The sequence below is a fragment of the Cydia fagiglandana genome, chromosome 24, assembly GCF_963556715.1.
Source record: "Cydia fagiglandana chromosome 24, ilCydFagi1.1, whole genome shotgun sequence".
NCBI classification, from domain to species: Eukaryota; Metazoa; Arthropoda; class Insecta; order Lepidoptera; family Tortricidae; genus Cydia; species Cydia fagiglandana.
The window spans coordinates 8,532,198-8,556,629 of NC_085955.1; the positions used below are offsets into that span (position 1 = coordinate 8,532,198).

At 40.1% G+C, this 24,432-nt stretch overlaps 2 protein-coding genes across 2 annotated transcripts; one reads left to right on the top strand and one right to left on the bottom strand.

The window, feature by feature from the left end:
* Positions 1 to 1,019: 1,019 nt before the first annotated feature.
* On the top strand, positions 1,020 to 5,591 carry LOC134676697 (uncharacterized). The gene has a single exon (XM_063535097.1). The coding sequence runs from the start codon at positions 1,020 to 1,022 to the stop codon at positions 5,589 to 5,591; it is 4,572 nt and encodes a 1,523-aa protein (XP_063391167.1).
* Positions 5,592 to 23,243: 17,652 nt separating this feature from the next.
* Positions 23,244 to 24,284, bottom strand: LOC134676482 (zinc finger protein 273-like). Its single transcript, XM_063534866.1, has one exon. It carries the CDS (start codon positions 24,235 to 24,237, stop codon positions 23,296 to 23,298), a length of 942 nt encoding a protein of 313 aa, XP_063390936.1. The 5' UTR covers positions 24,238 to 24,284; the 3' UTR covers positions 23,244 to 23,295.
* Between the last annotated feature and the right edge of the window lie 148 nt (positions 24,285 to 24,432).

The window sequence follows — 24,432 nt, forward strand, 5'->3', positions numbered from 1 at the left end:
TATATTCCCGCCTTCTCTTTCTATTTATATCTGTCCTTTAGTCGCTCAATAAACCCGTACAAGATCACACGTCTTTCTGATTTATTTAAATACAAAAATCCAAAAATAGTTAAAGTGAACCTTATTACAACCAACATATGGTCGCAATCGAACCGGATCAATAAGTGCATCGGACACCGGCCGCCCGGCATCGAGAACAATAGCGAGCCGCATTCCAGAGATAAGGAGCCGGCAGATGCTAACGAATTGCACCTCAAACTAATGAGTTTATTTGATTATTAACAAGTTTTATTGCAAAAAGTTATAACGACGTTTTATAGACTTGTACGTGAAATTGCAGTGTATTATCGTTAACAATGACTGAAAAACAAAAACAATTACTCGCCCTGCTTGAGGATAGTGCTACAGTGCTTCGAAAAACACAAGTTAACCTAAAGAAATGCCCTAAAGAGAGATTAACAAAGGGTTACATCGAGTCTCGGATTAAAATGATTGACGAATACTGGTCTACGTTTAACAACAGCCATCAAGAGTTAGTCAAGGCTACACCTACGGAACAAAGGGGTGTTTTGCCGTATTTTTTGAATGAAGAGTTTTTTATTTACGAAGATTTATACAACGTACTCAGAGGAGATTTGTCGGACAAACTTTCAAGTTTAGTGCAAGAGACTTTGATGGAAACTTCTGTTGCTAACTCAAGCTATGCCATGGCAGGAACACAAAACAACTTTGTACGTTTGCCGCGGATCGAGCTACCTACTTTTAGTGGAAGTTATGAAGAGTGGCCCGCGTTCAAGGATTTATTCATTTCACTTGTGCATAACAACAAGATGTTAAGTGACGTACAAAGGCTACATTATTTGAAGACAAGTGTTACTGCCGAAGCGTCGTCGTTACTGAGGCACATTCAAATTACGTCTGATAATTATTCACAAGCATGGCTGATCCTGAAAACAAGGTATGGCAACAAACGATTAATTTTGAACAATAATTTAAAGAAATTGGTTAACCAGCGTAAAATGACCACACAATCAGCTGCTCAACTGAAAGTACTCTTAGATACAACGTCAGAGTGTCTACACAACATTCAAAACCTGAATGTTTCTGTTGACTCTTGGGATCCACTTGTGATATTTTTGCTTGTTCAGAAATTGGACCCAGAGACGCATAAAGACTGGGAAGAGCATGCGTATAAGAGTGACTCTGAACCCTTACCGAAGTGGAACGATTTTAAAGAGTTTCTAGAGGCCAAGTTTCGTACGCTGGAACTATTGACGAATAATACAAAGGAAGTGAAGTCAAACAAGGAGCGAAGTACATGCCATGTTGCCACACCTACCTTTGAGAACAGGAATTGTGTAATGTGTAAAGAAAGTCATACATTATGTCACTGCAAGGAGTTTACCAAGATGGAACCTACGGAGAGAAGCGAATATGTCAAGAATAACAACTTATGTTACAACTGTCTAGTACCAGGGCATTCAGCATCAAAATGTCGAGTACCTGTGTCCTGTAGAATATGTCACCGACGTCATCACTCCCTTCTACATCAACTAAAGCAAACTGAGCCTGTGGCCCCCACGAGTCCCTCACAACCACTGGCTTCATCATTACATGTTGTAGAAGACATAGAAGAAGTGCAAGCAAACACAGTGATCGCGTTACATCTCAATACTAGACAGAACTCAGCACTATTAGCGACTGCTGTGGTGGAAGCAAGAAGCAATCAAGGTCACATCATTCCACTGCGCGCGCTGATAGACCAGGGTTCCGAAGAATCATTCATAAGCGAGAAAGCGGCTCAACTACTAAAGCTTGACCGACAACACGTAAGAGGAAGCATCACGGGCTTGGGTCCCATGAAAACAGAAATCAACCACGTCTGTGAGCTACAAATAAAATCACAGTGGGATAAAACATTTATCCTACCGGTTAAAGCTTATGTTATGTCGAAACAGCTGACCAAGAAGTTACCCAAAAAGCATATTGTTCAACAACCATGGCCTCATCTACAAGGATTACAGCTAGCGGATCCGAACTACAACAACTCGGGACCCATAGATCTCTTGCTAGGGGTCCGAGTATACGCTAGAATACTGCAAGCAGACCTAGTCAAAGGTCCACCAGGTACACCATGCGCACAAAGAACTGACCTGGGCTGGATTCTTTTTGGAGAGAGTGATAGCACGTCACAAGAAGATTCTTACCTCGTTATGCACCATCAAGTCGATATAGAAGACACACTGAAGTCTCTATGGGAAATAGATCCAGACACTAAAAGAAAATACACGAAGGAAGAACAGCTATGTGAAGAAATCTATGAAAAAACAGTCACTCGAAACCAAGAAGGAAGATACATTGTGAAGCTGCCATTTAAGACTGAGAATCCTAAAGTACTTGATGGAAATACAAAAGAGATAGCTACAAAGAGATTCATGCAACTAGAAAGAAGGTTTAAGCGTTCGCCGAACCTGAAAACAGAATACACAAAAGGTATTAATGATTACCTTGAAGAAGGTCATCTAGAAGAAGTACCTGAAAGGGAAAAAGAAGATAAAGCGGTATACCTACCACATCACGCTGTAATTCGCGACGACAAAGAAACAACACGCACGCGTATCGTATTTGATGCTTCCTGCAAAGGATCAAACAACGTCTCATTAAATGATGAACTGATGGTAGGCCCACAACTACAAGATGACTTAAGAAATCTTTTAATGAGATGGAGGCTGAAACGAGTCTGCTTCGTGGCAGATGTCCAGAAGATGTACCGCCAAATATTGGTAACAAAAGAGGACGCAAATTACCAACGCATTCTTTGGCGACAAGACGAGTCTGAAGAGTTAAAAGAATACCGTATGCTTCGAGTTACTTTCGGTACCGCTCCAGCTCCATACTTAGCGGTCAAGACACTTCAGAAGATTGCCATCGATGAAGAAGAGAAACAACTCGGTAAACAAACAAACAACCATGACGAAGTGGCAATCAAAACAATAAAAGAAGACTTTTATATGGACGATATGCTATCAGGGGCAGCAACCGTTGAGGAAGCTATTGCAATAGCTAAAGAAGTAACACGCATCCTGAAACAAGGCGGATTTCAACTCATGAAATGGTCCTCTAATAATATAGAATTTATGAAATCTATTGATGAAGATAAAAGATCAGCAAATGCACAGATAGAACTGAACCTTGATGGAACTATAAAGGCACTTGGAATTGTATGGAACCTTGGTGCAGATCAATTTCAATACAACTTGTCACTATCATCAATGCCAAAGACTACAACTAAACGTGGGATATTATCAGATGTACAAAAGCTATTCGATCCACTAGGCTGGATCGCACCAAGTACTGTTATGGCGAAGATGCTGATGCAAAGGTTATGGCTTGAAAAGGTGTCGTGGGACGAATGTGTCAGCCCTGAGCTCGAAGAAGAATGGAAACAGATAAGAGATGATTTTGAAAATGTCAAAGATATAAAGATGGATAGATGGCTTGGCACAACAGACTCAGAAGAAGAAAAGATACAGATACACGGATTTAGCGATGCATCTATGCGCGCATACGCTGCCGTCGTATACATAAGAGTTGAAAGCAAGAATAAAATAACAACCAAAATCATCGCTGCACGAACGAGAGTAGCGCCTTTGAAAACTATCTCCCTCCCGCGCTTAGAATTATGTGGCGCTTTACTCCTGTCTAAACTAATGAAACAGATTGGACAAGCGATGAGAATATCAACAACAAACATGTTCGCATGGACCGACTCTTCGATAGTCATCGCTTGGCTTTGTGGAGAACCCAATAGATGGAAACCTTTTGTAGCCAACCGCGTCGTAGAAATCGTTGAGAACCTAAACAACAAACACTGGTACCATGTGCAATCTAAAGATAATCCTGCAGATATCGCTTCAAGAGGGATGAAGCTGACCACGCTTAAGAACTGTGATCTGTGGTGGCACGGCCCGAGCTGGTTATCTGAAAAAGAAATAAATATTAGTAAACAAGAAGATTTTACAACAGATGAAGAAATAAAAGTGCAGAAAATTCAAACTTACCTGAATATTGAAGACCTGGAAAAACAAGAAAAGGCATTAACTACACAATTTGGAGATTTTGATAACCTAACTGAACTACTTAAAAGTATTGTCTATTGCCTAAGATTTTTAAAGCACAAGAAAAATCCAGATGACACTGATAAGGATATTACTACAATGGAATTACAAAACGCCATGAATATTTGCATAAAAAAGGTACAGCAAGAAGAATATCAAGAAGAAATAGAACGGTTAACATCAAATAAACAAGTAAAAAGAAAGAGCTCCCTAAGATCCCTCGCCCCATACGTAGATGGAAACAAATTCCTCAGGGTGGGCGGTCGCCTCAGATATGCAAATATAGACGAAGACAGAAAGCATCCAATCATTCTGGGAAACAAGAACTCTTTAGTGCCATTAATAATTGCTGATGCACATACAAGAACACTTCATGGCACTTTGGCTGAAATGCTATGCTACTTACGTTCTAAGTACTGGATATTACGAGCAAAGTCCTTAGTCAAAAGACACATTCAGAAATGCCTTACGTGTGCAAAACAAAATGCTACATCGAAACCGCAAATCATGGGAGATTTACCGGAGACGAGAGTCACTCCTTCGAGACCATTCCTACACAGTGGAGTAGATTTTGCAGGGCCATACCAGATATTGATGTCCAAAGGCCGAGGAGGAAAAACTGTGAAGGCGTACATAGCTATTTTCATTTGCATGGCCGTCAAAGCAATTCATATTGAACTGGTTGGAGACCTTACCTCAGAAGCTTTCATAGCAGCATTCAAACGCTTTGTCGCTAGAAGAGGAAAATGTACTCACCTGTGGAGCGACCAGGGTAGAAACTTCGTAGGTGCTAACAAAGAACTTGTAGAAGCCTGGAATGAAGCTAAATTGAAATTTACCGGACCAATTGCAGAGACACTTGCTATCGAAGGCACACAGTGGCACTTCATTCCAGCTTACAGCCCAAACTTTGGTGGCCTTTGGGAAGCCGGCGTCAAATCCATAAAATACCATTTAAAGAGAGTTCTAACAACAAATTTGACGTTCGAAGAGATGACGACCGTACTTTCAGAGACCGAGGCTTGTTTGAATTCCCGGCCCCTATGTCCTATCGATAACTCAGACCCTGAAAACGCTGAAATACTCACCCCAGGACATTTCTTAATAGGTGAAGCCCCTATCGTTGTTCCAGCAGCAGATTATAAAGAATGTAAAATACATACCTTGTCACGCTGGCAACTCACGCAGAAACTGTTGGCAGATTTTTGGCGTCGATGGCAAGATGAGTACCTCTCCAGACTCCAACAAAGACCTAAATGGCTGAAAAAAGAAAAAGAGTTTAAAATAGGGGACATAGTACTTATCAAAACTGATAACTTACCTCCAGGCAAATGGTCACTGGGCCGCATCATAGACAAACATCCTGCTGAAGACGGTTTTACTAGAGTGTACAGTGTTAAATCTGGTAGTGCTGTAGTGAAACGATCTATATCAAAATTATGTGCGTTGCCTGTTGATACTGAAACTTTGTAATGTCAATTTGATTCAATTTAAATTGTACTATTGTGAAGTTATGAAAAGGACGTAAGTGTCCTTTTGGTGGGCGGTATGTTGGGTTAAATTTGAACCTTATGCATGTATGATTAAGTATATTCCCGCCTTCTCTTTCTATTTATATCTGTCCTTTAGTCGCTCAATAAACCCGTACAAGATCACACGTCTTTCTGATTTATTTAAATACAAAAATCCAAAAATAGTTAAAGTGAACCTTATTACAACCAACAGGTACTTTAATTTCGGTAATTATATCCGGTAGGTAATCAACTAATCATATTTAAGTAGATTTACCTATACAAATCACGCAGTATGCATTTCTACTTCATAATAACTTCCAAAGAGAAATGACGTCCTTACAAGGTTAATGCATTAGCGCTATGACGTACGAGCGAACATCAGTTGCTCGTGAGAATGAAATAAAATTATCGTTTAAAATTGGTTTTAAGCAATAAATAAACCTAATTGGAAATTACTTACCGATGATATGAGATCCCATTTTTTTTCTTATACTTCCTATAATGGTTTTTGCACCCTTTTACAACGCAATAAGGCATTTTTGTGTTATGCTGCGTGACAACTTTCTACTGCGCAATTCGCCACACGACTGAGCGCCGGGGTGTGATAAATGCAAATATCACACCCATGTAGCGGCCCCCTTTTTAGTGCTCGTTAGCCGCGTCCTTACGAAGTAATATATATGTCCATGCAAGTCCATGATTCTGTGAAATGCAATTACATGAACAAATTGTCCTTGAAACTAAACCAATGATTTTATTTTTTGGTGAACCATAACGACTAACTAACGAACTAAAATTATTTGAAGTAAATATTTTGTAAAGATTATTTTGCTATTTGAAATAAAATGTTATAGTGTGTTATAAGTGTTATATATAAAATGTGAAACGGTATTCGACTAAACATTGCTTAAACGAAATGATTACTCTGCTAAATGGAAATCGTCCAATAATAGTTACTGCTAATTAACACAGAAGCGAACTGAACAGTATGTGAACCGAGAGTCTACGTAACGTTAGTCGACCAAAAGTTGCATTGACAAATTAACTACTATGCGAAACGATGTTCGGCGAATCGTTTTCGGCGAATCGATCATCTGCTAAAAGTTTCTCGGACAATCATTAGGTACCCGTCGAAGGGACCACACCATAGGCGTACCCACGGTCGAGCAACGTGGGGCAGTTGCCTCACCCTAGCAGAAGCTAAGAATTTTTGGGCAGGTTAACCGAACCCTGTTACAACGTACCCAGCCTCCCCTATTTCTGCCCCACCCCTTAAAAAATGGTGGGTACGCCCGTGGACCACACACAGCGTAGAAAAATATTTTTTCATTAGTTGATTTTGAAACTTATTGCAATTTCCTTAGGAGTTGTATTTCAATAACTGGTTAAAGTGAAGAACGATTTTTTATGCAGATGGTAGCACGAGCGGGTTTACTTAACAATGGATAAAGGATTAGACATCGGGGCCTATTACAAATCGACAGACTTTACAATGGTATATTATCAGTCCATCACGCTTCGAGATTGTTGCGCCATTAGGGTCCTAGCGTAATTTGTTATTCAATACTTACGCTATAGAGTTTCCAATTTAGGAAGAACCCTAAATGGCATAACAGTACATGTAGACTGCATATCTTACTGCTAAGTAGCGCTCATTTTCTTTTATTATAATTGCTGTCAATTCATTCTACTTAATTCTGAATAGCATACTACGTACTTACGGTAATATAAAGCCTCAGGAGACTCGCTGTACGCGCCATCTGAAGATAGTTCATCCAAGGCTTCTTCGTCTAAAATATAACACGGTAGGTACAGTAAGCAGCAAAAGTTGCTAAGCGGGCGAGGTGTTCAAAATTACCTTGACACACTCTTATTCTCTTAACAATAAAGTCGCGTCAAGATCATTTTGAACACCTGGCCCGCTTAGCAACTTCTGCTGCTGACTGTATAAGGTTTAAAACAAACGTCTAAATTAAACACCAGAGGGGCTACCGCGAAAACCGAAATTCGCAAATTGCGGGGGGATCTTTCTCTTTTACTCCAATGAAGGCGTAATTAGAGTGATAGAGAGAAATGCCCGCAATTTGCGAACTTCGATTTTCGCGGTTATAGGCCAGAAACGGTCCCAACGTTAGCCGCGGTATTTACCCCAAATATTCGTAATGAACCTCTTTCCTTGATATGGCAAACGTAAGTGACGAAAAAATGTTTACATAGAATGTAATTGAATTTGTAATTTTTAGATGTAATATATTTTGAGAATTATGGCTCATGTCCATGTCACAACATAACCCGTATTAAAAATAATTATTAATTAATTTGAACGGTATAAAACCATGGTTTAAAGCAGGAGTCTCAAAACTTTTGACCTGGGGCCATATTGCGCCTCAGAAACTTTCGCGCGGGCCACCCTCGGTTTTTGCGCCGGGGGAGGATGTCTGGTTGCTGCTGTTAGGAACAGATTTAATCACAATGAATGCTGAACCCCTAGGACCTGGCCCGCGCGGGTCGGACAGTGGGCATTCGCTTTGGGTTGGCGGGCCGAATTAGAACGCATCACGGTTTTGGCCCACAGGCCGGGATTTGGGGACCCCTGGTTTAAAAACCCGGAGAATGTAACCATGACATGTAAGTGACAAAAAATTATTGATATTCCCACATAAACAATTGAAAAAGAAGAGAAGCCAAACAAATTGAGAAGCTCCATTTCTTTGCTTCTCAAGCACGGCATTGATCTACTGTGGCATGGCTGTATGGTGATAGCAAAGCTTATTAATATGTACCTTTGACACTCAGTTTTCTTTCTAATCCCATTTGCAGCTCGGCCTGGCAGTGCTGCACCTGCAGCTTGAAGAGGCATGCCTCCCGCAGCCGCCCCAGACACACCTCACAGATACCACTCTTGCCATTGTCACATGAAGTTAGCTGCAAAAAGTTACACAACTCACTGACTACATGTTAATCTAATGTCTATATTAAGGGGAGAATCAGACTGCCTAGACTAGGTGTCGAAAACGACTACCTTTTTTGTTCCCGACAACTACCTACGTTGTTGTAGCCATCGCCTCCTAGATAATGGAACCATTCACACGACTGCACACCAGTACTCTCCAATTGTCCGTTCTCAGACACTCCTTAATAATTTCTTATCTTTTGCACCTAACTCCGACTTGTTTGCCGACGAAAATCATAAACTTTTTAAAGATTTTTTTACGATTTTTTTTACGCGTATCAAACATGTAATAGATAGCTTATAAATCGCTTTATTATTACTTAGGTACTTAATTTTACTACTTGATTTTACAGTGCATTGGTGTTAGCTGTAATGCTGTAAAATTTGATTTCAATAAATATCAATATCAATATCATGCCATACATGATTTCATTATGTCTATATTCTTAGCACACAAGACTCATACATTATTGAATCTAAGCTAAAAACAATAACTGTAAACAAGCTGCAAGGGTCTGTACTAAGATAATCTTCTTCTTCCCAAACCTTATACCATTCACTTGGGGTCAGGCAGACCCTGTCCTCTTCTTCCATTCTGCACGATTTAAGGTTCCGTCACACAGGCGCGTTTTCCGGGCGGGGCGTGAGCGTTTTATATGTAAAAGCGGCGCGCACCGCTCACGCCCCGCCCGGAAAACGCGCCTGTGTGACGGAACCTTTAGTGCCAGGTGTGCGTCGTGTATCCCTTGTTATACTAAGATAATATTTACAGCATATTTCAGGCAGAGGCGACGTAGGGCTTCGTAAAGCACCAAATTTAGGTCTTACCCAACCCTACCGACTTAATATTATTACTTACTTTGATTACAAAGCATTCTTCGATCATGACCGAGTATGTTTCCGTTATGCCGAAACGCGTGTACGGTGTCCTCAGATCTTTCGCCGAAGGCCGCTGCAGGCAGCAGTGGCACTGGTTTGTCGATTCCATCATATTAGTTGCTTTTTACGTTCTGTACCGATTTTATATTCATTTATATATTGAAACAATAGCTCTTTTCAACCCAATTTCCAAGTCAACAATCAACAAATTCAACATCATTGAAATGACATTGACATACGTTAGTGACAGTATCTTTCATAGATATATAATATACAGAGATTACGTCCAAGCGAGCTCTCACTGGGACCACTTTTGTTTAGTAAAAACTGCAATACGTAATTCCATAGATATAATAATATACTTAGATGACGCCTCAGCGAGCTGTCACTGTTGCCACTTTTGTTTAGTGTACGATTAACAATTTAACACCACCTTGCTGTAGCCATGTCGATAAAGTCATATCGATAAACTATCGACATTACTTGCAATTTTAATTTTACTTAAAAGGTTTAACGATACCTAAAATGAACAAAAACGCTTTTATTCTTTATTGTGTAACAATAAAATTTTTAACTCTTCATTTTTTCAATACTGTTTAGTATGTGAGCCGTCTTCATTTGATACCCTTACCGCCATCTAGCGAGCCCAGTCGATAACAACATGGTCCGGGTTGCTAGATTAAAAATAATTTCGGTGCCTTCCTACATTTTTGTTTATTTTTTTAATCGAAGGGGGTTTGTAAATTAAAATTGTCTTCAAATATTGTTTTTCTTTCTATTTAATATTAGTCCAAATAAAGTAAAGAAGAAAGGTAATGTTTTCTTTTCAAAATCATCTAGGATCGCACGAATCCAGTTCGGGCTATGGCAACTCTGTCATTTGGTCTGTCATTTCCTGCCAAAATGAAGGTCGGACATTTTCGTTGGTGTCGTTCCGCTAAAAAGAAGCCTTTTCAGGCGATTTCTAAACCAATCGGGGGAAATCTCCCTTTTGAGTGAGTATTTTAGTGATTTTTGCGACGAGTTTTGTGTGTAAGATTCAGTTTAATAGTGTGGTGATTTTTATTTTCAGCCCAGGCGAAAAAGTGGGGCACATGCAGCCCCAAATTTAAGGGCCTTTGTGGCCGTGTTTTATAGACCTCGCTTGTGTCGACATATGTTGCAGAGCACCCTTTGCGGGCCATTTTTCCACAGCGAGTAAGTTATTATTTGTTTTTTTTTAAGAGTAACCTTCCGCCGCGCTGGTCAAATGTTAACCTTGACCTGACGCGTGCCGTTCCAAATTCGAAATTATGTATGTCTGGACTCCATTTTGTTGCAAAGTTATTTAGGTTCCAGCGTTGATAAAAGCGTTGTGTACTCTTGTCTTACTATTTGAAAACCTTTCCAGGGTCTACAATTTTACCTGTAAATCCGCCTGGCGCGGGTTCTACCTACGTGTGTGCTCGGTGAACCGCGTTGACCGGTGATCGGCGGGTGCTGCCTTGGCCTGTACCGAGAGGGTGACGACGTGGCGGTGTTGTTGGTACCCTAAACCCTGCGGATCAGGTCAGCTCCTTCCAATCTTTAATTTACCTCTACGGCGCCCAACAATATTCTAGTTAAATTGTAAATTTTCGACTAAAAGTGTTCAACCATAATATTTTAGCCGCTAACCCACATTCGCTCTCTCGTCCCTAGTGTAGTCTCAACTTAGATAAAATTAAGAGCTAGTCTAAGATAACTGCAGTGTTTGCAAGGCCTTAAGGCCCTAGTAATAACTTTCCTTGTCTTTTTTTTATAAGAGAATAAACGTTGTAATTACAGTGGTTGTATTTTTTTCTTTTCTCGCCTTAAAATCTTTAGTATAGCCACCCTAAAATAAATTTTGGTAACAGTGGCGCCCAACGTGGGGCCTTCATAGCGAGCTACCTTTAGTCACATAGAAGTTAGCTAAAGGAATTTATGGTTGAACATTTTTTTTTCTTAGTGTACCTACTTGTTGTAGCATTAATTCTACTTACTGTCATAACCTTTAGTGATAACAGCACATGTGTCAATTGAATACTTATTATACAAATTGAATAGTGTTAGTGATAAGAGTTAATATTAATAGTCTAAACTTTAAATATACATTCTTGCTGGTATTTAAATTCCAGATATATTAAAAATAAATAACTTACCTCTTAGGTTTATTTTTTGGGTACTATTGTGAACAATAGTAAGGTTAATAATTTTATTTAGTAGAAGTGTATTGGGCCGAGCACACAAGGTCAATTTTATTGTTTCAAATCTTTATTTACATTGTTTTTGCATGCATTACTGTGTCCCGAATAGGGGTATTGTCATAGGGTTATTAGCGTCAACATAAAAAAAATCTTTTGTGTTAAATTGATTGTAATTGAACAATAAGTTTAAATTTTTTTTAAATGGAGGACCGCCCCATTAACTTTAATTTATTGCATAAAGATGAACTAGAGTATGAAGTGAAGGTACGAGATGCCACTCCGGCAGACGATGTAAAGGGATTGAGGGAGCAAATTAGGAAGTTAGCGAGGGATTTACCATCAGATGATATCGAAGAGTATGTTGGGCACATTTCGCCGGAGCTTGCTATAATTCAAAATAAATTGACTGAATTGGAAAACTTGACCACGGCCGCCAAGACTCCAATAACTTTAAAGTCTCTTAACCGGGTACAGGCTTTAGGGCATCACTTGTATCATCGTTTAACACGGATTAACCCGGAGGAGTCCGTTGATGTCACCTTGCACTCGGGGTTAACGGATCGACTCATGCGAATCCTTTCAAAGTTAGATAATATGCTATCGGTGTTTGTGTCGACTCGTTCCAATGCTGGGTTCGATGATGCGATGGAAGGGTCGGGGAGCCCTGTCCAACCTGAAACTTCATCGACAGCTCCTGCTACCTCGTGCTTTAATAAATATCAAACAGTTAGTTCTTTAAATCTTAAATTTAATGGTCGGACGTGTGTTAAGGCCTTTTTACAGCGGGTTGAGGAGTTGGCAGCTTCGCGTCGTATTACGGAAGCCAGGCTTTTAGCTTCAGCCGTAGAATTATTTGATGGGGACGCACTAATGTGGTATCGCGGTATACGCACTGAGGTGTCCACTTGGGACCAATTGAAGGCTGTCTTAATAGATGAATTTTTGCCATTCGATTATGACAGGCGCTTATTGAAAGAAATTAGAAATCGTACTCAGGGTTCTAATGAGAACATTTCTACATACATTAGCATTATGCAGAATTATTTCAGTCGTTTGAATACGGAATTGTCGGATCAGGAGAAATTTGACATAGTTTCAATTAATGTTCGCCCGGAGTATACGGTACCTTTGGCCATTCAGTCGGTTACTACCTTAAAGGATTTGAAGAGGGTGTGTCGCGTGCTTGAGGACAGCTGGCAGCGGGCTAATGCTTTTGTGGAGCCTCCCAGACCTTCATCGTCTACCTTGGCCGCAGACTTGAGTTGTAAAACCTCTTCGCGTCCTAAAGTTGAGGCAGCCAATCCGCTGGAGAAGCCGTTCTGTGTTCGTTGTCGTGTCTGAGGGAGTGTAAGTCTAAACGGGTAGTTTGTTTCAAATGTGGTAGGGCGGGAGTGTCTTACCCAGATTGTCCCAATTGTTTTCCTAGAGCTTCTACTTCTACTTCGCCAGATGCAGGTGCTGTGCCTGGTGTTTCAAAAAACTAATTATTCCGGACCGCCGAATGTCGAGTCCCCACGATTTGGAGCGTGGGAACTCATGTAATTTGGTCGATTTTGGTGAAGATATTATGGGGGACATTGGGGTTAATCCAGACTGTCCTGATTACCCACTTATAGTTAGTACTTTAATGTCTCTTCCCGTTTCGGTGGTTCGGAGTCGGTTCATTTTGAATAAAGACGAGCGACCTCACATGTCGGTGGGAATTTTAGGTCGTTCTTTTCGTGGTCTTTTGGATACTGGGGCAGGGATCAGTATTATAGGTTCGAACTCGCATAGGGAATTTTTGTCATTAGGAGCTCAGTTGGTTTCTGCCACGGATAATACTCATATTATAGCGGCTAATAAAACTCGTTCGAGAATAATCGGGTGTATGTACTTGGTTGTTAAAGCTAAAAATTTAACACGCGAAATTAAATTTTATGTAATACCGGACGTGGGTACACGTATGATCTTCGGTGTTAATTTTTTTAAGGCGTTCAATATCGCACCGGAATTGTTTAGTCAGTATGGGAACCAGGAACCGGACACTACCGTGAATGAGGTCGTGCCCGAAAAACACCTGTGCTCCTTACAAGAGTTGACACCCGATCAACGTGCCATAGCGGACGGGATTATTTGTAATTTCAAGGACATTTCGTTTGAGAAGAAAGGTTTGGGGCGTACGCACTTGCTCACCCATACCATAGATACCGGTGATAGTCCTCCGATTAAACAACGTTATTATCCGATCTCGCCACACCGTCTGGTAGAGCTTAACCGTCAATTAGATGAGATGCTAGAGCAGGACGTAGTTGAACCTAGTACTAGTGCCTGGAATAATCCTACCCTTTTTACAGCTAAGTCTAATGGGGAGCTACGTTTTTGCTTGGATAGTCGCAAATTGAATTCGGTTAGTAAACGCGATGCATATCCGTTACCGTATATATCACGTATTCTGGACCAGTTGAGGGACGCGAAATTCCTGTCCTCGATTGACCTAAAAAGCGCGTTTTGGCAGATTCCGTTAGATGAGGCGTCGCGCGAACGAACGGCCTTTACGGTGCCTAAACGTGGCTTATTTCAATTTAAGGTCATGTGTTTCGGGTTGACCGGAGCACCTGGTACCCAGCAGCGTCTAATGGATAAGTTGTTTGGACCCGAATTTAATGACAGGCTTTTTGTGTACTTAGATGATATAATAATAGTTAGTCAGACGTTTGAAGAACATATTGCGTTATTAACTAGGGTATTAGACCGTTTGTCGGCCGCTAACTTAACTATTAATTTTTCGAAGTCACAGTTCTTTCGAAAAGAACTTAAATACCTTGGTTATGTAGTAGACGAGCGTGGACTGCATACCGATCCTTCCAAAATTCAAGCTATTGTAGATTACCCCGTTCCTACTAACCGTAAGGAAGTTAAAATGTTTGTAAGTACTGCATCTTATTACCGTAGATTTATTAAAAATTTCAGTGACCTCGCAGCCCCCTTAAATGCTTTGACTAGTACTCGGAAGAATGCTCCTCCTTTCGCGTGGTCGAGGGAAGCTCAGGAGTCCTTTCAAAAACTTAAGTCGGCTTTAGTTTCGGCACCGATATTATCGTGCCCAGATTTCTCGAAGCCGTTCCTTCTACATTGTGATGCGTCCGGGTATGGCGTGGCCGGAACTTTGACCCAAGTAATGCAGGACGGGCTGGAGCATCCGATAGCGTACGCGAGCCGCTCGTTAAACCGCGCCGAACGCAATTATTCCGCGACCGAGCGCGAGGCACTTGCCGTTGTTTTCAGTATCGAGCATTTTCGGCCATACTTAGAGGGTGGCCCACGATTTAAGGTAATTACCGATCACTCCAGTTTAAAGTGGTTTTTTAATTTAACCAATCCGACGGGCCGGTTAGCACGTTGGGGTTGTAGGTTATCCCCTTATGACTTCGAAATCGTACATCGTAAAGGTAAAGAACATGTAGTTCCGGACGCTTTATCTCGTAGTGTACCCGTGTTGGAAATTCATACTTGTGAGTGGTATGATAAGCTTTTTGAACGTTGCCGGGTATCCCCAGGCTCGTGTCCGAATTACGCGATTCAAAATAATAAACTTATGCGTTACTGTAAAAGTAAATTCAAGCTTTCAGGGGAATTTGATTGGAAGGTCGTGATACCATCGAGTCAACGACAGGAATTAATTAAAACTTGTCATAACGAGGAGCTTTCCCATTTAGGAGTTTTTAAAACTTATAAAAGATTATCGTTACATTATTACTGGCCTTCAATGTACCAGGATGTAGCTAATTTTATTCGTGGATGTGAGGTTTGCGCTGCGTATAAAAATTCACAGCAACCCCCTATAGGTATCATGGGACACCCTAAGAACTGTTCGCGTCCTTTCGACACGCTCAGTATCGATTTAGTGGGCCCACTACCACGTTCCAGGGCAGGTTATACTTATATTCTGTCAGTATTATGTTGCTTTTCTAAGTACGTGTTGTTTTTCCCACTTAGGCGAGCCGTAGGGAAGACTATCGCTCAGCGACTAGAGGATGAGGTGTTTCTTAAGCACGGCGTGCCGCGCACAGTGATTGCGGATAATGCTACGCAATTCACTGGTAGTGAGCTTAAAGCTTTGTTTCAGAAATACTTCATTCCCCAAATTCATTATACCCCGCGTTATTGCCCTCAGGTTAACACCGTAGAACGCTATCATAAGACCCTGATGACGTCCGTCTCTATCATGGTCCAGAACGATCATCGAGCTTGGGACGTAGCCTTGCCGAAGGTACAGTTCGCCATGAATTCCACCACCAGCGAAACGGTTCGTTATTCTCCATTCTTTCTGGTTCATGGCAGGGAGGCTGTTGCTTGCGGTAAAGTCTATGGAGATTGCCAGACTTCGAAACTAGACCTATCAATTGACTCTCCAGATCGGTACGCGGAATCTTTAGGCGGCTTAAAGGAAGTTTTCGATAGGGTTAAGTTATCATTAATAAAAGCTCATGATAGAGGGGCGCGTTATTATAATAAGGGCCGACAGTCGGTTGAGTTTAGTGAGGGCGAGGTTGTTATGAAAAAGACTTTTCCTTTGAGTGACGCCAGTAAATTCTTTATGGCTAAGCTTGCTCCTAAATACGTGAAGTGCCGCATAGTTCGTAAACTCTCGAATTTAGTATACGAGTTGGAAGATTTTTATACGGGTAAGAATTTAGGGTCCTGGCATGCCCGGAATCTTAAAAGGTTTGATCCGTGATCAATTTCATTGGCTATAAGCCGTCTATCCACAGTGAGCGTTGGCAGTGCAGGGCGAAATCCCTGATTTCGCACTGCAGGGCCAGTGTTCCTGTGAAGAGTGTCGACTGGTAGCTCAGTGGCTCTTTAGCCGAGCTATCAAACACTGTCCTTGACTCATATGGGTAATTGACTGTACTCAGTCATTACCGCAGATTATTGAATAATCTGTTACCTTACGCACATTCCGCCATATAATTTGGACGTGCAGCCCGCGACCCAGGTCGCTCGCTGCGCCGCCAAGATATATAGCGATGCAGTGCGTAGGTAGGGAGCTTTGCAGCTTCGCTTATTAGCGTTTAGTTTCGTTTAGGTTAATATACGTTTAGGGTATCTTAGTGTAGATTACCGTACAGTAATATTATAGTTTGTATGTGGTAATTTGTGCACAGCTCGGCTGTGCTTATTTTTTTATTATGGTTTAATGCGTGGGTTCGAATTGGGTGGTCGTTGCTTTCCTTTATGCCTTTGGCGTCGATTTTTTTAGGGGACTTCGTCTAGAAATAAGAGGGTGGTTTTGCGAGCTGGGGGGCCAGCTCAAAATTTTGCCGTAGTCAAAATTTTCTTCGGGTAGGGGAGCACTGTAACAATAAAATTTTTAACTCTTCATTTTTTCAATACTGTTTAGTATGTGAGCCGTCTTCATTTGATACCCTTACCGCCATCTAGCGAGCCCAGTCGATAACAACATGGTCCGGGTTGCTAGATTAAAAATAATTTCGGTGCCTTCCTACATTTTTGTTTATTTTTTTAATCGAAAGGGGTTTGTAAATTAAAATTGTCTTCAAATATTGTTTTTCTTTCTATTTAATATTAGTCCAAATAAAGTAAAGAAGAAAGGTAATGTTTTCTTTTCAAAATCATCTAGGATCGCACGAATCCAGTTCGGGCTATGGCAACTCTGTCATTTGGTCTGTCATTTCCTGCCAAAATGAAGGTCGGACATTTTCGTTGGTGTCGTTCCGCTAAAAAGAAGCCTTTTCAGGCGATTTCTAAACCAATCGGGGGAAATCTCCCTTTTGAGTGAGTATTTTAGTGATTTTTGCGACGAGTTTTGTGTGTAAGATTCAGTTTAATAGTGTGGTGATTTTTATTTTCAGCCCAGGCGAAAAAGTGGGGCACATGCAGCCCCAAATTTAAGGGCCTTTGTGGCCGTGTTTTATAGACCTCGCTTGTGTCGACATATGTTGCAGAGCACCCTTTGCGGGCCATTTTTCCACAGCGAGTAAGTTATTATTTGTTTTTTTTTAAGAGTAACCTTCCGCCGCGCTGGTCAAATGTTAACCTTGACCTGACGCGTGCCGTTCCAAATTCGAAATTATGTATGTCTGGACTCCATTTTGTTGCAAAGTTATTTAGGTTCCAGCGTTGATAAAAGCGTTGTGTACTCTTGTCTTACTATTTGAAAACCTTTCCAGGGTCTACAATTTTACCTGTAAATCCGCCTGGCGCGGGTTCTACCTACGTGTGTGCTCGGTGAACCGCGTTGACCGGTGATCGGCGGGTGCTGCCTTGGCCTGTACCGAGAGGGTGACGACGTGGCGGTGTTGTTGGTACCCTAAACCCTGCGGATCAGGTCAGCTCCTTCCAATCTTTAATTTACCTCTACGGCGCCCAACAATATTCTAGTTAAATTGTAAATTTTCGACTAAAAGTGTTCAACCATAATATTTTAGCCGCTAACCCACATTCGCTCTCTCGTCCCTAGTGTAGTCTCAACTTAGATAAAATTAAGAGCTAGTCTAAGATAACTGCAGTGTTTGCAAGGCCTTAAGGCCCTAGTAATAACTTTCCTTGTCTTTTTTTTATAAGAGAATAAACGTTGTAATTACAGTGGTTGTATTTTTTTCTTTTCTCGCCTTAAAATCTTTAGTATAGCCACCCTAAAATAAATGTTGGTAACAATTGTGATTATCACATCACAATTTTATCGTCACGCACCCAGCAGGGAACGAAGGGAAAGTTCAGATATTTAATTAAAATACATAAATGCCTACTAAAATATATGTTCCGCAATAATTGAATTATTTTATTATATCCCAATATATTTATTATTCATTAGCATTTAAATTTAGTTTAGAGATAGTTTGTATTATTATTTGTAAGCTAATTTAATGTTTTATATTTACTTAATAGTGAATAAATATTTAATTATGTTTATGTTTAACAAAGATATTGAAGCTTCAATTAATAGCTATTTCGTTCCGCTGTGTAGCGTTTATCGATTATATAACATGATTAAAATCGAATTTTCACATCCCTAAAAGAGCAACATACATGTTTTTACGCACACATACACTGCCTGGGTGCACCAAAAAAGGCAACACTTTGATTTGAAGTTCATCTTGTCAATATTATGGTTGTCCCTTTTCGACAAACGGTATTTTTCAAAGAGCGAGGAGAGAGAAATGATACTAGTTGCTGCGCCGTCAAAGAGAACAGAAAACGTTGGGGCATAGCGTAATTCAAGACCAAAAAAAGTAAGAAAATGTTACCACTGCAATAATTTGTTTGTAAACTTATAAATTCCTTTTGATAAATAATCACGCTAAGATAATTTATTCATTAGTAATTTTACTCCTACTATTTAAAAAAGTACTTTTATTTACTTATTTGTGCATAAATACAAGACCCTATAAATCTTTAATTTATAGTTATTTTTAATGATATTGTAAAGTATTAGTATAAACTAAACAATTTATACTTATTAAGACCCTATAGTAAAAAAGTGGCAACATTCCTTGCTTTTTTTGGTCTTGAATTACGTTTTGCAGTATAGTGTACGATTAACAAGGACAGTAGTTATGCAGAAAACGACCAACTAAATTTTTTATCACTGCAGAAAGCGACCACAGCTACTGTGTTAGTGTGTAAATCACTTTGACAAAAAAGTTGTTCCATTTCTACAGAACTACGGTCTGTGGAAACACCTTGTTGTAGCCATGTGGATAAAGTCATGGTTTTTTTTAGCATTAGAAAGAACTTCGCAGAAGTTGACCATATTGACCATGCTACATTAGATAATTCAATAATTATTAACAATTAACGAGCCTGATAAAAACTGCACGCTTGCTTCTGCTCTAATGCTAATGCTAAAAAAAAAAACGAACTATATCAATCAATCAATCAAAATATACTTTATTCATGTAGGCCTAGCAACAAGCTCTTATGAATCGTAATTAATCTTAATCTAATTATCAGAGCAATTTATTGATGTTAATATTATTCCATAATTATTATACATATCAAATTTAATACTAAAAATTTCACAAAAGGATCGTCAAACATAAAAAAAAAATGTATAAAAGAATACCAGTCTAGAATTTCTAGAATAAAATCTAAATGTCAAAAAAAAGCATAAGTAACAAAAGAAGTAGATAGTATTACATCGGAATATCCATCTCCTCATCAATAATCAAATATACCTAATAAATAAATTATCATTTGGAATAACAATTAATCCCACGTTGTATTATCATTTATGTAGTCTTGTGTGGTATAATAAGCTTTAGAAATAAGTTTACGCTTTACATAATTCTTAAATTTATTAATAGATAATTCAGTAATATGGTTTGGAAGTTTATTATAAAATCTTATACAATTATCCATGAATGATTTTTTAATTTTACAACACAAACCCGTTTTTTACGAATCTATATGTCATATTTTTTTCTACGAACTCACCAAAAGGTCCCGGAAAAAAAAGAAACCAGATACTTAATTGAATTTTTATATTTTAAAACTAACGATCGGTCTGGCGTAGTGGATAGAGACCCTGCCTATGAAGCCGATGGTCCTGGGTTCGAATCCCGGTAGGACATTTATTTCTGTGATGTGCACAGTTCGACTCACTTGCACGCGCACTCATTTCGAACCTAGAAATGAGTTCGCGCGAACGTTCACTACGAAACAGGCCCTTTGACCGCCGTTGGCATGTATACAAGACAACGATAGAACGATACACTGGCGCCGCTGTCTTGTATACAAGACACAAATTCAACCGCTCGGTAAATGTGAAAAAACATCAATTGTAGCATTTTTTACACTCGTGTTAATGTTTTAGGTCTTTGATTTTTAAAATAATTGCCTTCAAAGCAGATAAATAAATCCATTCTTTTATAATAAGGCAATCAAAAAAATTGCTCCAGTTTTCAACGTTTTTCATGTTCCTCGTCGCCGTTGTCTTGTATACAAGACAGCTAGGGATGGGAATGTTAACTCGATATGAGAATATTAGAGATGCAACGGATAGTTGTTTGGCCGGATACCGGACCATCGGCCGAATATCCGGTATCCGGTCGCCGAATATTAGGACAGCGGAGCTGCACCTACATTTCGGTTTTTCAGGTGCGCATTCTGCAGTTTTAACCTGTTTCTAAGTGAACGTTCGCGCGGACACATTTCTAGGTTCGAAATGAGTGCGCGTGCAAGTCAGTGGAATCTCTAAATTGTTTTAAAATAATAAACAAGTACGATTATGACCATGACTGTTTCTTAAATCCAATTTTTTTACTCCGAAATCAAGCAATGGTACTGTCCGGTATCCGGCCGGATAATAGGGCACTATCCGGTATCCGGCCGGATATTAAAATACTGGCCTGATAGGCCGGATACCGGATAGTAACCGAATATCCGGCGCATCTCTAGAGAATATTCAAAATAAACATCAAGTGGCCAATCTGGTTTTATTTAAGCATTTGAACACCTGTTAAATGCCAATTGGTGATAACTAGTAACTAGAATACGTTAAACGAGAGAGAGACAGGCATAACTATAGCTGGAGTTCAGGGAACTTGTTCAGCTGTCCATAGTAGAGTCAGATAAGTAAATCTGTCCTTGTGGTCTATTTGCAGAACAAATGATTCATTTTGAGATGATAGTGTAGTGGGGAGTGATACCCTGCAGTGACCGCTTCGCACAAGAATGGTACCTACAGGCGGACGCTCGGACTAGTCAGTGTCGCCTAACTATGAGAATGTTATGTATTTGAAATTGACGAAAAATTATTATGGTAGGGGTGTAATACGGGAACTGACAAACTCTTCTAAGGAACATGTCGAATGTGAAACATGCATTCCCGAACATTTCTGATCCCCACCCTTTTCCAGTATTATTGTTCTTCACTCATTGACAATTCAACCCACGTGTCATTTTCCCCAATGCAGTTCCGGTACATTTATATTATCGACACACGATGCGCGGCTCTAACCTAACGCTTATAAAGTTTACGTACCGACAAGTGCTTACGCCGTTGACCTAGAGACTATTATTACTTAATCCGCGCGGAAACGGTCCTTGTCGGTCTGCACTGCGGGCAGTCCATGCGCGCCGTTGTCATGTATACAAGACTTCTCGTAGAGCCTAGTGCGGTGATATTACGTCATAAATCGATATTGTTTAGTGGTTGTTTTTAATGATGAAGACCTTTATTTTTAACATTGTCGTGTGTAAAAAATATGTTAATTTTTGGCATTCTCGAAATAAATTAAAGTTGGTTAAGAACAAAGCCAAATTGAGAAGATTTTTACCATAAATTGTAAATATCGATATCACAATTTGAAATCCCTAAACTTTTTATTAGTTGTTTACTTAAAATTTACTCTGGCGTGTGAGTGAGCGTCTTTGCGGACTAGGTCCGGCGGCCAAAAGGTTAACGGCTCTGACGCTGCTGGCGATGCGTCAGAGCCGCTTTGCTCGGAAGTCCAGCTTTAGGTAATCTTTACTATTAATTCCTCGCTCCATTAACAATGGAAGGGACTCGAGGAGGCTTTTACCCAATAGGGATCAGTGAAATAAAAAACAATATTAACACATAAAAGAAACTAAAATTTTATTGATCTAAAACCAACATTGTAAATTGGACAAAATTTCACTGAAATAAAGCAATAATAATAATAATAAGCCCGCAGGGCAGCTTGTGGCGAGCTGTTGGGGAGTAACGACCCCACGGACCCGAGTGCTCCCGAGAGTCGGTCAGGGTCTCCGTCTCCGGCGTGTCTTTATCGGTCGGAGTGGACCCCAAGGGGACCCACAGGACTCTCAGCTCTGGCTTGCCTTAATTGGCTGTCCAGAGAGGAGTCGTCAGAGCTATATGCTCCAGGGGTGGAAGTGAAAGATGCATAAGACGCGAGTTGGCACAGTGGCTGGTAACAGCCACTGGGTAGAAAGCGGCGCACACCTCTTGACACCCCTGAGCCGCTCACACCGATGTTGCTCCTGGTCGTCTTCGCGACGGCAGTTTCAGGGGCCCATCTAGTCAGCGGCAAGTCACCACCTGCCTCGATAACGTGTTTTAGCATTGTTATGGCAGGTGTCCGGACTTCTCTACAATAGCCCAGTTTCATTGTCCATCCAAACTTCAATCCATAGACCGGTATACTATTCACTTTTTCTACAATAGTCCCAATGCCTGCTGCGACCGGTTCTTGGGTGTTTATTATTGCGCCTGTGAACGGGTTCCAGCAGGCGTTCTACATGACATTAAAGCTCTCCAAGGGGCCTCTACGTGTTGGATCTGTATCCCCACGCAAGCCTACCAAAGGACCGGGATTTGTAGGCCCATGAATTCCAAAATGGAAAAACAAATAATAATAATAGGTGTTTGGATCAAGGGTCAGATGCAGAAGGCGGTAATTTTGGACACGGCGCGTATAGTACGTCTGTTTCTCTCTCTCTGCAGCCCTGACCACCGACAGCTTGGGCCCCGCTGCTGGCGGCACCCTAGGTTAGGTTTTTTATAATGTGTTTACATGTATTTTTTTGTTTGTTTTGTAAGTGTTTTTATATTCATATTATAAATCACCTAGGCTAAGAGTTCAAATAAATAAAGAAATAATAATGAATCCCTTTAGTTAGTTTCCTTACACTCACTCAGTCACGGGTATCTTTTCAGAATGAATTTGTTTATGTTTCTGCAAAATATAATTTTGAGCGAATCGCGCGTCACATTTTTCACAAATAAATGGTTTTTCTTTAGTGTGAGTTCTTACATGAGCATCTAATTGATGCTTGTGTGTGAATTTCTTGTTACATTCATTACAACTGTGAGATTTTTCTGCGTGATTTTTTTCATGTTGATATAAATTAGGTTTTCGTTTAAATTGCTTACCACACTTGTCACAGGTGTATGGTTTGTCTCCTTTGTGCATTATTTTATGCAAATCTAATTGATCCTTTCTTTTAAATCTCTTGTCACATTCTTCGCAGCCGTACGGTTTCTCTCCGATGTGCTTATTTTTATGTTTATTTAAAAGTATTTTTTGGGGAAATTTCTCGTCGCAAAATTTGCAGCTGTAAATATCACCTCTAACATGAATTATTTTATGCTTTTTTAAAGTTTTCCTATATCCAAATAACATGTCACATTCATCACACTTATACAATTTCTCACCCGTGTGAACTTTTTTGTGTTCAGTTAAAGTGCTGTTTCTTATAAAACGTTTGCCGCATTCATCACAGCTGTATCTTTTGTCTCCGATGTGGATTTGTTTGTGTTCGTTTAACCTTTTTTTGTCTCTAAATTGTTTGTTACATTCTTCACACTTGTATTGTTTTTCACCAGTGTGAACAGTTTGGTGTACATTTAAATATGAAGCAATTGCAAATTTCTTCTCACATACCTTACATTTGTATGGTTTGTCACCAGTGTGAAGTCTTTGATGTTTCTTTAAGCACGCCTTGTTTGCAAATATTTTGTTGCAAACTTTGCACACGTCATTTATCTTCATATGTAAATCAAAAATATGTCTGATTAAAACTGATTTCAGCCTGAATTTCATATTACACACATCGCAAATGTATACTTCCATGTGAGTGTATTCATGTAGTTTGCGGAGAGTTTTATTTGAGAACTTTTGTGGACAGACTCTGCATGAGTACACTGCATCAGTGTCTGTGTTAAGTACATGTCCGATTAAGCTAGGCTGGTGTGTGTGGGCTTGTTGGCGGGCAACAGGCAACTTCGCACTGGTCGCTGGAGTGGGCTCGTGTGACGTCACGGGACT